Raw genomic sequence first — 17,368 nt, forward strand, 5'->3', positions numbered from 1 at the left:
CTAGGAAGACTCCCCCTAAAATGCATAAGCACCAATCATGTCTCTGTAAACCCATCACACTCCACTGCATCCTCTGTACAATCTGACAGTTATTGAGTATTAACTGAAAGCAAAGAATTGACAAGAGACACCTGGAAAGGTAGACTAATGAGGTCCCTTCTCTATGTATAAAAACACAGTTTATTGACATTATATTAAAAGAATCTACATCCAGGTATCAAAAGGAGTCGGCGAAAATTTTAAAAAGGAAAGGTGAAAAAGTATAGAAATTATGTGATATAGATAATTAAAATAACCCTTCCGGGCAGCCGGTCAATGAATGATTTAATTAGTAAATAAAGAAGTATATCCACTGTTGTTCTGTATCACAGTAATTTAACATATTCATTAATGTACTGTGTTTATCATACATTATTCTCGTGTGTTAACTTCATATAGGGTTATTTTGCAAAGTATGTAATTGTAATTGTAGTATACGCAATTACATATAATTTTTGTACTTCAAAAATGACTGTAATTAAGAGCTATATTGTAAGTGCTTCTAATGAGAATACTACATGTTGCCCAAATTGTGGACATAAGGATATTTTGATGATCCCTTTATTTTGTAGCTTTTAGATTGATTTATGATTTGCTCATGATTTGGGCCAATGAGCCCTATTAATACCTCCACATAGACGGACAACAATCTACTACACCGATCCCCTGAGGAAGATAAGACCGATGATAAAACGTGTTTGGCGTTGCTGGGTATCAGGGCCCCCGGAGGCTTCCGTAGGTGGGCAGTTATCCTGCGTTCCACGCTGGAACGCAACGAGGAAGTGAGAGAGAGAGAGAGAGAGAGAGAGAGAGAGAGACGCCTCATTGTTACATTGTATCTCTTATCCGTTTCCGATGTAAGTTGTTCTGTTACATATTATGTATTGTGGTTTATAGTCACTGACTGGTGCACTGAATAATACAAGATTATCTGCGATGTGTCTGCAGGGCAGTTTTACTAGATAAATCCTTATTGTCACATGCAGATCAGATGCAGTAATAACATAAGTTACAGTTATCTCTTATGCAGTTTAATTTTATAATTTTTTTTTATTTTTTTTCTCACTAAAGTGTCTATTTACTAAAGAGAGAAAACGACACAGGAGACAGACCCTCTCCCTGTCTATCAAGGGGTGACAGCCGTCTGCAGCCCCCTCCAGGGTAGAGTTGCAGGGACCTCTTCAAATGGAGATAGCAGAATATATTAATTCAAAAATGCTTTATGTAACTTAAGCTTTGTTATCTAGTAACAGCATCATTATTATTTTTTTCCTATTTGTTAAACATGTTATTTTTATTTTAGTTAATTGTGCCAATAATATATTTCTTGTCACTGAGATAAGTAGCGATAGAAAATATATGTTATCACCGCTCCATAGTTAATAGACCCCTTAGTGTGATTGATGCTCGCTAGATCCTTTATTGGCTTTCTGACGGTATGATAGTGGATGTGTAAGATAATGATGGTAGAGGGTGTGTAAATAGTGTTTGGCATAAAGGAAAAAGAGAGAGAGGGTGGTGGAAATGAATAATGAATACAATGGGTAAGAAAAATAAAAAATCAGTAAATAAAATATAAGACAAATAAATACAAAAAAAGAAAAAGAATACATATAAATTGCAAAATAATAAAAACCTTCGCTGTTAACGACTTTACTTTTATCTACAGGTTCTATGCACAACAAATCTAGGAACAATAAATGATATAAGATGCAGGTAATCGAGGCAGGGGCTATAGGAAAGTAGAAGTGAGTAAAACATACCCCAAGGTCTGTGCGCACTAGTCCTCAGGTTGGCCAAGAACATTCTCTCTTACTCTCCTGATATGTCTGGGACACTCCTAAATTTCAGACCGTTCTCCCAGATTCCGAGAGAGCAGGGAATCCTCCCATATCCCAGGAGGACCCGCCCACTTTCCTAGCTAAGTGGGTGGGTCCGCGCCTTGATGACGCGATTCACTGCCATCAAGGCCCCACCCCCCTGCTGTGAGATGACATGAATCATGGCATAGCTCAGGGTGGCCGTACATTTCCTCCAGCAGACAGGATTGGAGGGGTTATACATTATTGACAATTTTTCAGGGTTATACTGCCACCTGTAATATATTTTATATGCAATTATTAGCAAAGCTGAGAATGACCTAGAGGCATTTTTACCCTAAATGTCTCCCAGTAACCCTCTTCAGCAGGCAGAGGGCCCAGATCTCTCTCCCACGCCTGTTGTGAGACCACAGGATTGAATTAAGTAAAATACCATATAAGGATGAAACCATGCCTTTCTGGAGAGGCGATGAGGTACGTGGCTTTTCAAAGAGGGTCGTGTTTCTGAGAATACCGCCCGATGGAAGCGACCTTAAGAAAGACCTTATTTGAGCAGTCGAAGAATTTGGCATTCATTGTAGGATATTTATTCTGTAAAGTATCAAAGGATATGGGCAGCACGGTGGCTTAGTGGTTAGCACTTCTGCCTCACAGCACTGGAGCCATGAGTTTGATTCCCGACCATGACCTTATCTGTGTGGAGTTTGTATTTTCTCCCCGGTTTCCTCCCACACTCCAAAAACATACTAGTAGGTTAATTGGCTGCTATCAAATTGACCCTAGTCTCTGATTCTGTCTGTCTGGCTCAACAGACGTTTTTTTCACTGACTGATTAAAGGGTCTAATTAACATGAGATTACCTGCCTTCAGGCAGTCACAGAAAACACATAGTGTTGCCTGACATATTGCTGTTGCCTCAGAAGTACATTGCTAATACAGAAATATAACACTGTATCAAAATCAGTACATTTGCAATGATATAAATTGGCACTTGTGCCACTAATTAAAATACATTTCTACAATAAAGTATTTCTACATGATCCAGCCGCACTCCTCCCCCCCTTGTTCATGTGGGCAACCGGTGGGTCTTGTTTGCACGATTTGGCCCCTCAGTCTCTTGGGATTACCAGAGGTGACCAGGGGGAGCCGGCACTTCCTGTGGGCTGATTCTTGCTTGTAAATGATGTGAAAGGCTCCACCTCAAAAGTCTGCCATCCTCCCCTGAGGTGTGTTGTAGCCACTTTAAAGGATCATGGTCATAAATCCTGGGTGGGCAGCTCACTCATGAACTGTGTCCCTTGATCGGTTAGGATCTCATTAGGGAACCCTACTCTACTAAATACCCTTAGCAGCGTGTCCGCTACCTTTTCCATAGTGATGGCGGGCAGAGCCACAGCCTCTTGATACCGGTTAGCGTAGTCCACCACAGTGAGGATCTATCTCTTCCCCGATCTACTGGGCACAGGCAAAGGACCTACTATGTCCACAGCCACTCGCTGGAAAGGTTTCCCAGCTATTGGTAAAGACCTGAGGGGAGCACAAGTGCTGGGGCGCCCAAACCGCTAACACACATCACAGGACTTACAGTAGGCCTGGACGTCATCCGACATTCCCGGCCAGAAAAAGTTCTGCGTCAGGCGCTTCAGTGTTCGTTTTTTCCCTGATGTCCAGCCATAGAGAGTTCCTGACCACCAGATGAACTTGTTCCCGGACTAGCATATCCCCATCTATCTTCCAAGCTACACGGTGCAACAATAAGATGGGGGCTCACTACAGTTATTGAGGCCCATGAATCTCTAAGTCCTTCTCCCTGCAGGGGTCCCACTTGGACAGGCTGTAGGTTTCTCCACATGTCTTTGGGGGGATCTTTTGGACGAACAAGTGACTCAGCTGAGTCGCCTTCAATCACGCCACACTCCGTTGGTCTGGCAGGGGTGGAAACAGTCACTACTGTCTCACCTTCGCCAGTTAAGCAAGTCAACTGGGCCCCAGAACTTGTATTGGGGACACGAGGCTGCTGGGGTTGTGGGACAGTTCATCCTTTGTTGACCGGTTTTCCTGCAGTTGTAGCACTTCTTCTCCAGCTTGGGCTCCGATAGTCTCTGATAATTTCCAGGGACAGGGTGGGGTGGTGGCTGGCGAAAATTACCTAAATGGTTGGATACTTGCTTGTGGGGGTGTGTAGAAAAGGGATGTCCCCCTGTGTGACGAAGCAAGCTTGATATCAACTCAACCAGCCTGTTCCTCGTTTCTCACAAAATGTTTAGCTTTACCACATGTACTTTTTATAGTTTTTATAGCCCTGTTTATGTTCCCCAGCTCACCAGAATACAAATGCAATGTCTAATTACATGTTGATAAGGGGACATTGTAGCTCATTGTAATATGTATGTTGTGTATTGTATATTGTTGATATTGCAGTGAAGCTGTTTTTCATTCGTTCTTAAAGTGAAGCCAGGTGGGTTATGGGTAAGGATCAAGTTCCAGGACACAGGTGTGGGGCTGACTGCTATCCTATGTTTGGAGGTGGGGCAGGCGAATAAGTATCCATTGTCCTTCACAGGACTAGTCCAGACATTTTGTCTGCAAACCAGCAGGGAAGCTTCTGTTGAAGCACAGCTCATCTCCACTCCCCCCCCCCTCCAACCCCCTGATCCAGCCTCCAGCAATGTTTAAGAGGGAGAGAGCCAGGGGTTTGCTCAGGGAAGGGAAAGCACTGGGGAAGTTTGACCCTTGATATAAAGAGCCACTCCAGATGGAAAGGGTTGTTCATTCTTTGGATTGATTCCTGGAAGGTGCAAGGTCTGGTGTTGAGTTACATTTCTCCACCAGTGGACTACATCTGCAGATCCATGGGGCTTCAAGTCAGGACAGTCAGTTGATTGTAACTCCTTAAGCTAGTGGGGTAAGGGACAGATAATGTGGTCAATCTGCCTGGCATTTATTTGCTGTCTGTATATAATATTCTAGTGATTGTTTTTATTACAATAAATGTACTGTTGTACTTTTCTAACTGCATTTGCCTGAGTGACTATGACTATAGGAATCTTAGAAGGTACTGGGTAGGCCTCCCTGGCATAGCAAGGCACCCCTGAGTGGCCAGCCAGCCTGAAGTGGGTGGAATTAGGCCAGAAAACCAGGTATCTTCCTTGATTGTACAGACCTTTGAGGTTGGCTGTTAACCTGGCACTAATACCAGTGTGACCCAACAGCCACATATTGATCTGCCAAGTGGGTGGCTTCTTCTAAGGTGGCTAGTTTCCTGTCCAGCACCCATTCTTTCACCTCTGTTGCACACCCGTCGGTGAAACTGCTCTTGGCACAGTAAGTCTATTACCTCTTCCATGGTCTGGGCACCAGCTCCATGCACCCACTTCCTGGCTGACTTCCACAGCAGGTTGGCAAAGTCCTCATGGGTGGCGTGGAGCTTCTTTGCAAGGTCCCTGAACTTCTGACGATATGTCTCTGGGGTAATAATGTATTGTTTAAGGAATGTCCTTTTTAATATCATGGTCCGCACAGTCCTCTGAGGGCACCCCACGGTAGGACTTTACTGTATGTCCTTGCAGTGTCGGCACCAAAGAAAGCTCGCGAGCCTACTCGGATCCTCCAAGTTCGGGTGGGTTAGTTTTTCAGAAAACCGAGCCCGAGCCTCTCTAATAAATATATATATGTTTCATTCGGATCCCCAACTTCGGATTTAGTTTTATTTCACATAATCCGAACCGCTCATCTCTATATAACATAATATTATAATAAACATATCTACAATCTCTACTAATAAAGCTTAAACTAAAAATTTAGGGGCAAGAAATTACTCAATATTCATAAAATGTATGTGGTCAGTAGAACTTCTGGATCAATAACTTGGCTGCCTCCCAAACCAAATGTTATAAATGAAATAGAACTGTCTGTACCACCTGAGGTTTTATAACTAAATAAAATGAACAGAAATCATTTCTAATCTGTCTAGTAAGAAATATAAGATAAAGCATTTTATCAATTGTGAGATCACCTACACGAGTTACATATTGTTATGTCTGTATAAGTTCCAATACATTGAGAGAACCAGAAGATTGTTTAAGATCCAATTCCTATAGTGCAAGAGAATGTCGCCAATAAAATAATATCACAGAGCGTTTCTAAGCACTTTTTACATTTCACAATAGTAATCCATTGGGGCTGAGAATTACAGGGGTGGAGCATGTTAGAACCACACTGTGAGGAGGAGAACAATTCAGAAGGTTGAGTCTCAGAGGGGCATTAAGGATGTTCAGGCTGAGAACTGCCTCCAGAGGCCTCAATGAGACAGTAACATTTTTGCTTGATTCTTTTCAGAATAGAGGCTTAGATTCAAAGTACTAAGGACGAGTTATAATTTATAACCATTAGGAATTGGACTAGTACTAATACTAATTTTGTCACTTTCTCTCTTCTGCTGTCAGCGATGGCGTCTGCTGATCTGAGACAGGAGCTGGACTGTTCCATCTGCCTGAACATTTATACAGATCCTGTAACACTGAGATGTGGACACAACTTCTGCCGGGTCTGTATTGATCGTGTGCTGGATACACAGGAGGGGTCTGGAGTTTATTCCTGTCCTGAATGCAGATCAGAGTGTCAGGATCGTCCTGTTCTGGAGAAAAACAGGAAGTTGTGCAATATAGCAGAACATGTCCGTTCTATTCCAGAGGAGGAAACTGGGGTACGCTGCAGTTATTGTGTCCACTCTCCAGTACCTGCTCTTAAAACCTGCATCAAGTGTGAAGCTTCTCTCTGTGATATACATTGGAGGACACACAATAAGTCAGCAGAACATGTCTTAATTGATCCCACAACTTCCTTGGAGAAGAGACTATGTTCTGTCCATAAAGAGATCTTGAAGTATTTCTGCACAGAGGACGCTGCCTGTATCTGTGTGTCCTGCTGTCTGATCGGGGAACACAGAGGACATCAGATGGAGTCGTTGGATGAGGCCTCTGAGAAGAAGAAGGAGAAACTGAGAAATGTTCTTCAGAAACTGACCACAAAGAGAGAGGAGACTGAGAATAGAGTCCAGAGCCTGCAGGAGCGCAGGAGAGAAGGTCAGAAAAAAGCAGCTGGTGTAACAGAGACAGTCACTGCCCTGTTTAGAGACATCAGGAGACAGATGGAAGACCTAGAGAAGAGCATCCTGAGTGAGATCTCCAGGCAGGAAGAGAGCGTTTCACTCTCAGTCTCTGTTATAATCCAGCAGCTGGAAATAAAGAAGGACGAGCTGTCCAGGAAGATGCGTCACATTCAGGAGCTGTGTAACATGTCTGATCCAGTGACTGTCTTACAGGAACCAGACACGGGTGACTTGTGTGCTACTGAGGAGCTGTGTAACATGACTGATCCAGTGACTGTGTTCCAGAAACCAGACACAGGTGACTTGTGTGATACTGAGGACAGAGAGAGGCATGATGACCAGGTCCATGGTGTAGGAGATTTGGATGTGGGTCTGATCTCAGGGAAATTACACACATTATCTGATATAATAACAGGTATAAATGTATGCTTCTATGTACAGAATCCTACAGACATATTACTGGATGTAAACACAGCTCATAATAATATACTTATATCAGGTGATGGGAAAACTGCATCCAGGTCAGATATAAACGAGAATCGCCCAGATGCACAAGAAAGATTTCATTATTATTCTCAGGTATTAAGCACCATGAGATTTTCTTCAGGGCAACATTACTGGGAAGTGGAGGTCAGGGAATCTGAACTATGGATGGTAGGGATGTGTTATCCCAGTATAGACAGAAAAGGAGATCAGTCAGTCATAGGAGGTAATAACAAGTCCTGGTGTTTGTGTAGGGGGTATAATAATCGCTATGCAGTGATACATGACAGAGAAGCCATCCAGTTACCTGACAACATTCCCTATGATAGAGTAAGGATATATCTGGATTATGAGGCTGGACAGCTGTCCTTTTATTCTCTATGTGACCCGATCAGACACTTACACACTGTCACTACCACCTTCACTGAGCCCCTTCATGCTGCATTAAATGTTTATAAACTTTGGATAAAGGTATCTTGAGATAGTCAGGATTTATCAGACATCTGTCTAGAGACCGGTGACATCACACGGAGGAAAGTCTGATTGGTGGAGCATTTAGCACATGGAATGGAGCAGTGGGTTGAGTTACAGGTGTGTATATGAGACCGGTGCAAGTAATAAGTGTATAATCTTGTGGACACTGCAAGTTGTTCATTCAATGTTCCAGCAGCTGTGTTTTATGTCCAACATTATCTAATGTTTATATACTTGACATGGTAAATATAATTGCAAATATAGCTACATTCATTCATAAAAATCAGAACAATATTTTTATGTAAATCTAATGTCCAATGATTATTCATGAATAAATGTCACAAATTGTTCCTGTAATCTTGCATTATTGTATTAGACAGCTGGTGTCTCTGCAGCTGTTGTGGTACTACAAGTCCCAGCATCTATGTAACACATAAGTGACACATGTAGGCTGGGAGTAGTGATCCCGGCTGAGCAGGATATCCGGCTGTATGGCAGAGAAATAAAACATCTCTCTATGGTAAAGCTGTGACCCTGGGAGCTAGAGAAGACCCTCTCTGTAATCCGGGGTCCTCAGATGTGTGTCGGGGATACTGTCAGTATACAGAAAAAATTATCCCAAAAGGGATTAGGGAGCACACTGGAGGTAACTGGGATAATGCCTAATATATGAGAGAAATAGGGAATGGAGAAACCTACTAATAGGTATACTACTTCGCTGCTGCAGACCCTCAATGGGTAGCTCACTCCCACAATAGTATTAGAAAACACAAAACAACAGATGGGGGTCGCGCTGCTAGTAGTCAACAGTATAGAAACAATTAATTCGGAGGTTCTCCTGTCAATTAAGAAAAGACAGTCCACATTAGTTAGATTATAACTCTGTATTTAATAAAATTGACAATGGTTTATGTTCAAAGTGAGCTAAATTTGCAGTCACTTAATAATCCAAATAACCTGTATAAAAACACGTATATAAACTGACAATAAATTAAAAACAAAAACAGAACAAACAAATAACAACCGCGGCTGCAGAAAACGATGGTGTACACATAAAAACTAGTCAAGATATACACGTGGAACCTTGATTATGGATCCAAAACATCAAACTTAGCAGTGTGCACTGATCGATAGTATGGTCTCAGACAATAACTGCTATGAGTATTCGCCCGTTGTAACGGCCTCCTCCATATACGGACAATGTGTATGGCAAGTAACAACAAACTCAGGGTCACCTGATATAGTAGTGGTCCACCAGAGGATCTAATAATCCGATTTACGGACAATATTGCTGTCTCCAAATGCGGCTCACCTCCAGAGTGCCGGCTCCACTAGCGATTTAAATCCCAGATACAATGCCGTCTTGTTTTCAGCTGGAGATTATTCAGCACACTCGGGTGGTTTTCTTGGAGCGAATTATGATGAAAGCCCTCTGTATGGACCAGCAGGTAATACTCAAGTCCCCAAAAACACTTGATTAGTAATATGGGATATTTCGCCAGTTAGATATGCCACACATACATAATTCAGTGAAAAGCACATGCAGATCCGGATATAGAGTACACAGAAACCCCGCTGGCGCGTTTTGTGCCCCAATAGAGCACTTTTTCAAAGCTACTAAGGGGTTTGTGGGATGTCCTTAAATAGAGGACTGATAAACAGGTGTATTCATTATCTATAGATCTCATACAAGGTGTTAGATTATTCAATTAGTGACTTACGTTCCCATGCTGACCTTCAAAACACCCATAACGCAGGGGAGAGGTAAGGGGATAGGTAATAATGAGTTATCCAAATAGTTACTAATAGAGTAACAATCTTATTTAATGAAGTATATCCACAAAGTACATAAACATTCTAAGGAGACCTCATTTCTTATCAGCACAATACATGGACACCAGAAAAAAACACAGCAAAATCTATTTTAGTCACATTCTATAATCAGAGACACAGACTAATGTCCATCGCCCCGTATTCACAGTTGGTATGTAAAGGTGTCTCACTGCAGTGTAGAATAGACGTGGTGAGGAGTGATACATTAATAAAAAAAATCATGATATAGTCATGTAATGATATAATAAACATCTTACAAAATTACCACCTAACCACAATTAACACTGCAGTGGGTTAGTATAGGGACCCATATCGGCAAATATACAGGAGTTATTCTATCCCATTCCAGAGCTTAGATCTCATCATACATACATCATGAAAAATAAAAATAGAAAAAACATACATACAACCATATGTCAAATCACATAGCTATACATATACACAGACATGTATAATTAAACACTCATGAATGTCAAGCACCCATGTGTATAGATAATGTGCATCAGTATATTAGGTAGAATATCAGCGATATTACTATTCAGTGTGTAGTCAGAGTCACAGTTTAATATCAGTAAATATCAGTTTAGACAATGATGATCCAACGCCTCATTCAGGCCAGATGGATTTAAAGTGGCCAATTTAAAGATCCACGAGGATTCACAGAGACAGAGTTTTGAGAAGCGATCACCCCTTCTCTCCGTGTTAGTTATAAGTTCTACTCCCACTAATTTCAATCCACTAGGGTCACCCTCGTGATGCTCAGCGAAATGCCTGGATACACTATGATTCTGGACTTTATTGCAGATGTTCCTCCTATGTTCCCTAAATCGTGTTTTAAGGGATCTGGTGGTTCTCCCCACATACTGGAGTTTACAACCACACTCCAAAACATATACCACATAGTTACTCTCACAGTTGATAAACCCTTTAATTGGAAATGTATCACCAGTATGGTTGGATGCAACAGTCTTAGATCTATTGGAAGATCCAGATTTTTCCTAAATGTGGTTCGCTGCAGAGATGTGTAGGTCGCGGCTCTCCCTGTTAGCTACCAGCGAGGTATAGGTGAAGTAATGTAGTTGTGGAATCCAAAGGTCAAACCGAGTGGGAGAATCGGGTACCGAAGGAATAGGCAAAGGAAGAGGCAGCAAGCCAAAAGGTCAAACCAGGGAATCACATTGACATATCTGACCATTTTGTTGGGAACTAACCCTTTAATAGTAGCAGTGTAGGATTGTAGCAATACTCTCCTAACATTTGGATTTGTATTGCAGATTTTTAATACCAACAATTAATGGAACTCTCTGGATTGCAGATCGATTCTTTATGTTTATTGCACTGTTTACATGATTCATTTTGAGAACAAATTTAGCTTGCTTTTGTATAAGACTAGTTATCATGCTGTGTATATATCCCCAGTGTTATCTTTGCTCCAGGATGTTAATCATTAAATGAGGGACAGCTGGTTAAAGGATTGAGGGAGTAGAAGGGATTATCTAAGAGGGCGCACTGCATGCTGGCTCCACAACTGTGCCTCTGAAGAAACGGCAAGGTGGAGAGCAGAGGTGATCAACTCAGTCCTCAAGATCTACCAACAGTTCATGTTTTCAGGATTTCTTTAATCATGCAGTGGTGAAATGAACTAATTTTCTGTGTCAGTAAATATCCCACATGTTTCTACAAACAGAAATCCTGAAAACATGACCTGTTATTAGCTTTTGAGAACTGGGTTTGAGCACCTCTGGTGTAGAGAAATGGATATGATTTATTAAGGTTTGCCCATATGACTGCTCTCTGTGAATACTGACTATTGCAGTGATTTATGGGCTCCCCTGTGATATGATCTGGATGTGGTAAATACAGAAGCTGGTGATGACTGGTATGTAAGTGAGAAGCTCTGATTGTTACTAGTACCCTGACCTGTTATATGATGGAATTCAACGATACAAGAGAGGAATTACAGCACTAATTGTTGCTTTTTAAAACAACTTTGTTTATACTTGGCTGTATCAGCTGATACTTTTATAATGACAAACAAGTAAGATAAAGCAGCGCTTACAGTTCTATGACCACATCCAAGTTTGCACATTAGATATAGAAATGTATTAAAACATAAAAACATAATCTAAAAAAAAAATCAAACGAGCCATAAAATCTAATATATAGCTTAATATTAAACAACTGCAATTATAATCATGTGACAAGAATGAGGTAGTGCACACACATCAAATTCATTAATATCAAACTACTATTTGTATATATCATCATCATCATTTATTTATATAGCGCCACTGATTCCGCAGCGCTGTACAGAGAACTCACTCATATCAGTCCCTGCCCCCATTGGAGCTTACAGTCTGAATTCCCTAATACACACACACACACACATTCAGAAGAGACTAGGGTCAATTTTGATAGCAGCCAATTAACCTACTAGCATGTTTTTGGAGTGTGGGAGGAAACCGGAGCACCCGGAGGAAATCCACGCAAACACGGGGAGAACATACAAACTCCACACAGATAAGGTCATGGATGGGAATTGAACTCATGACCCCAGTGCTGTGCGGCAGAAGTGCTAACCACTTAGCCACCATGCTGCCCGTATATATATATATACACAGGTTTATCTGAAATTATGTTTGAATCTTCATACAAAATCTCCAATAGAATCATCAGATCTTTGTATCTACTGTATGATTATAGGAGATGACTGGAATGTGTTTATTACGTATATACGACAGCCTTGTGATCTTGCATGTCCTCCTGGGTAGAATAGGCTGTAAATCTACTACTGTGTAACTCGCTGCCAAGTGATTTGAGCAATCAAGCACTGACCAAGGGCGTTAATCATTAGCCCAAGAGGTGGCAGATAATTATTTGAACCTAATCATAACGTAACGGTATATTAGCTGCAATTACATTATACGTAAAATTGTTGGTCCCTTCAAGTTGAGATTATATGTTCGTCCTAGTACTGCATATATGTGTGTATGCTGTATTGTTTTTTGTTTTAATTAAATAAATGATTGTTAATCATCTTGTGAATTATTTATTGGAATCTACCAGGACAACAGGATTGTACCTCCTAGGAACCTTTTTGGATGTTTTTGCTTTATATTATAGCGTGGGACTTGCAGCGCCCCCTATTTGTGAGGCAGTAAATACTTCTTGTTTTTCTGGTGGATAAATATTAATCTGCCTAGAGAGGTTCTAACTGTCTTCATATAAATACAATTTAGATTTATAGGATTTATGGTTTTAAATAACTTGGGTTGATTTTAATGAAAATGGTAAAAAGCCAAAAATAAATTGTGTCTGTTGGTATAACGGGTCTACAGATACAAAGTATCACAAGGGCAGATACAATGTATCACAGGGGCAGATACAATGTATCACAGGGGGCAGATACAATGTATCACAGGGGCAGATACAGTTTTTATTAGATGACATTTGTGATACAGTTATATCAGTGCTGTCAGTGTTACTGTAATTACACATTTGGTGACATCATTAAAAACATACTTGAGAAATTTTGTAGAAGACGACAAAAAATGGTGCGGTCAGTAAAAGTTACAATAAATCTGTACCATGTCCTATTCACAGAGGTACTGACAGTTACCCCAACACACATCTAAGCCCCCCCCCCCCCCCCGGGAATACAGAGAGGGTCTTCTCTAGTTCCCAGTCCCAGCTTTACCATAGAGAGATGTTTTATTTCTCTGCCATACAGCCGGATATCCTGCTCAGCCGGGATCAGTACTCCCAGCCTACATGTGTCACTTATGTGTTACATGGATGCTGGGACTTGTAGTACCACAACAGCTACAGAGACACCGGCTGTGTAATACAATAATGCAAGATTGCAGAAAAATTTGTGACATTTATTCACTATATTACTGACATATAATTGAAGGGCAATTATAAGACATTAGAATTATATAAACTTATAACTTACAAGTAAAGTTTGCATACAACTCCTTTGATTGGGTCACATTTTGTGAGTAGATTTGTGTATACAGATGATACGTACAAATGTGCAGCCTTTGAACTTTATAGTTTGTTATATTGTTGGACATTCATGTGTTGACCATTTACATAACACAGACAGTTTGCTTTATTCTTCCCTGTGTCTTTTACAGTGAGAGTGGCAGCCGTTTACATAGCTGCAGATACAACATTTAATGCACAACTCGCAGTGTCCACAAGATTATACACTTATACTTATACCAGGCTCATATTCCTCATATACACAGCTGTAGCTCCACCCACTGCTCCATTCTATGGGCTAAATGTTCCACCAATCAGATTCCCCTCCCTGTGATGTCACTGAGTAGATTTCTAATATCTCTTGACTCCCTCAGATATCTTTATACAACCTCCCCATACACATAATGCAGCGTGAAGGGGCTCAGTGAAGGTGGCAGTGACGGTGTGTAAGTGTCTGATCCGGTCACACAAAGAATAAAAGGACATCTGTCCAGCCTCATAATCCAGATATATCCTCACTGTATCACAGGGAATATTGTCAGGTAACCGGATCAGTTTACCATCATATTTCACTGAATAGTGATTGTCATACCTCCTACACAAACCCCAGTACTTGTTATTACATCCAATGTATGACTGATAATCTCTCCTGCCTATACTGGGATAACACATCCCTACCTCCCAGCCCCCTGATGCCTTTACCTCCACTTCCCAGAAATGTCGCCCTGAGAAAAATCTCCTGGTGCTTATTACCTGATTATATTGAAATCTCTCTGGTGTTTCTGGGCGATTCTGGTTTATATCTGACACAGATGCAGTTTTCTTGTCACCTGAAATATGCAAATTATTACAAGCTGTATTTATATCCAGTAATATGTCTGTTGGTCCCTGCACATGGATCCCTATATTTATACCTGTTATTATATCAGATAATCCTGTGTATAATGTCTCTGAGATCAGACCCACATCCAGATCTCCTACACCATGGTCCTGGTCATCATGTCTCTCACTGTCCTCAGTATCACACCAGTAACCTCTGTCTGGTTCCTGTAAGACTGCTACAGGATCAATCTTGTTAAACAGCTCCTCAATGTGACGCATCTTCCTGGACAGTTCGTCCTTCTTTATTTCCAGCTGCTGGATCAGATCAGAGACTGAGAGTGAAACGCTCTCTTCCTGCCTGGAGATCTCACTCAGGACTCTCTTCTCCAGTTCTTCCAGCTGTCTCCTGATGTCTCTAAACAGGGCAGTGACTCTCTCTGTTACACCAGTTGCTTTTTCCTGATCTTCTCTCCTGCGCTCCTGCAGTCTCTGGACTCTTTTCTCAGTCTCCTCTCTCTTTGTGTTCAGTTTCTGCAGAACATTTCTCAGTTTCTCCTTCTTCTTCTCAGAGGCCTCATCCAGCGTCTCTACCAGGTGGCCCCTGTGCTCTGTGGCTAAACTGCAGGACACACAGATACAGGCAGCGTCCTCTGTGCAGTAATACTCCAGAAGCTTCTTATGGACGGAGCATTTTCTCTTCTCCAAGGAAGTGGTGGGATCAACTAAGAAATGTTCTGCGGACTTGTTGTGTGTCTTACAATGTATATCACAGAGAGAAGCTTCACACCTGAGGCAGGTTTTAAGAGCAGGTACTGAAGAGTGGAAACAATAAGTGCAGAATATCTCAGTTTTCACATCTGGAATAGAACGGACATGTTCTGCTATGTTGCACAGCTTCCTGTTTTTCTCCAGGACAGGACGATCCTGAAACTCTGCTCTGCATTCAGGACAGGTATAAACTTCAGACTCCTCCTGTGTATCCAGCACACGATCAATACAGACCCGGCAGAAGTTGTGTCCACATCTCAGTGTCACAGGATCTGTATAAATGTTCAGGCAGATGGAACAGTCCAGCTCCTGTCTCAGATCAATAGACGCCATCGCTGAGAGCAGAAGAGAGAAATGAATGTGACTGCCTGATAATCAGGAACCAAAGCATGCTTTGCACAATTTACACATTGGGCGAGGCAGAGCTTATCTCTTAGATTATACCTGTAGACACATTTTTACTAAGTGACACACCTAATTTGTAAAGGGACATGAAGAAAATGTTTGTTCCCAATTGTAAAGCGCTACGGAATTTGCTGGCGCTATATAAATAAATGTTGATGATGATGATGATGAAAATGTAACTTATTTTGTAAATATTAATGATCATTTAATAAACTGAAAATTAAATAATTTTGCAGGCATTAGACGTGACTTTGACAAAATAAAGTAATTTCATTTGTTACTTTTGTTCATTTTGTAGTAATGATTTCTAATATTAATGGTGTTATGTTAAGTATCTCTGTCTGGGATGACAAAGTTTCCACTCCAGGGGTCCTAATCTTGTTAATACCACCAGCTCCCCAGGATGACCTAAAAGACCCACAGTCCTTCCATCAGGGGGTTGGTAGCTTCTGGGAGGGGGCATGCTGCTTTTTACGTCTCTCCTCCTATGGTCACGGAAGATTATACTATCAGTCAGGGTTTGCACAGGGTTTCCAAAGGCGCGAAGTCTAAGGAACCCCCTGGTCTTCACCAAAAACCGCCGCAGGGTGGGATGGATTTTGCTGTCGGGAGTTCAGAGGTCGCGGCCCTTGGGTCAGCCCACAGACATAAAGATGAGAGGCTGCGGCTGAACACCAAGTGTGTGGTGCGGGATGGATACATGTCTGGGTAGCCAAACAGTAGGAATGAAGAGGACCGAGGTCAGAGAGATACCCGGGAGCTGGTACACAAACAGTGTAGTAAAAGGGAGAATCCAGAGCCTTGGTCTGAATGGGTTAACAGAGGTCTGGTACACATTAACAACGGTGCAGGGGAAAATCCACAGACAGAGTCAATCTACAAATGAGTCAATCTACAACCTGTCACTTCTGCAGCGGAACAGGAAGCATATCTCTTGCTCCAGCTACAGGTCAGGTGTAAGTGCTGATTACTACTGATGACGGCTGTGTATACAGCTAGAACATGTGTCTGCCATCAGGAGCATCTGTAAAAATATATTTTATGTACAGTAGATATTAATAACATTAAAATAAATGTATTTCATGGAAAAAAACAAACAAACATTTTATTATATTTTTAATGTTTTGTCATTAATGCTAGTATTATTAACAGGTGATATTAATTCAATGTTTTGGGGGTTTTCTTTGTGCGTTGTTTGGAAAATGTATGTTCCACATAGGTATTGGCCGTATCCTGCATTGTGCTGTGTAGCAGACCAGACCTACACCCATATTAATCAGTGCACGCATTTTCAGATCCGCTCCATGTTGAATTTGGGTGCGCGCAGATCCGAATTACATGCACTCTGAAACAGATGCACAGAGCACTCAGTGGGCCGGATTCATTAAGGAAAGTAAAGCAAAACAAAAATAGCCACTTTGCACCTTGTCAAAACCATGTTGCATTGGAGGGGGAGGCAAATTTAAAAAGTGATGGCAGACTTATATTTGGGGATAGGGCATGTCCTATATTAACTTTAAATGTCAATGTACACATAAAGCTATCAAGTATCTGTGTGGTACATGACAAAACAGCCAGTACTTTCCTTATGTGCAAAATAATAAACTAATTTGTACCCCTTGTATTG

At 41.4% G+C, this 17,368-nt stretch overlaps 2 protein-coding genes across 2 annotated transcripts; one reads left to right on the forward strand and one right to left on the reverse strand.

Annotated features, from left to right (window-relative positions):
• The first annotated feature begins 826 nt into the window (after positions 1-826).
• Positions 827-8,267, forward strand: LOC142150345 (E3 ubiquitin-protein ligase TRIM39-like). Its single transcript, XM_075205542.1, has 2 exons — positions 827-896; positions 6,305-8,267. The coding sequence occupies exon 2, from the start codon at positions 6,307-6,309 to the stop codon at positions 7,930-7,932; it is 1,626 nt and encodes a 541-aa protein (XP_075061643.1). The 5' UTR covers positions 827-896; positions 6,305-6,306; the 3' UTR covers positions 7,933-8,267.
• A 5,830-nt stretch (positions 8,268-14,097) lies between these two features.
• Positions 14,098-15,669, reverse strand: LOC142150901 (E3 ubiquitin/ISG15 ligase TRIM25-like). Its single transcript, XM_075206077.1, has one exon. It carries the CDS (start codon positions 15,667-15,669, stop codon positions 14,098-14,100), a length of 1,572 nt encoding a protein of 523 aa, XP_075062178.1.
• Positions 15,670-17,368: the final 1,699 nt, after the last annotated feature.

Source organism: Mixophyes fleayi, chromosome 4, assembly GCF_038048845.1.
Source record: "Mixophyes fleayi isolate aMixFle1 chromosome 4, aMixFle1.hap1, whole genome shotgun sequence".
In the NCBI taxonomy this organism is placed as follows: Eukaryota; Metazoa; Chordata; class Amphibia; order Anura; family Limnodynastidae; genus Mixophyes; species Mixophyes fleayi.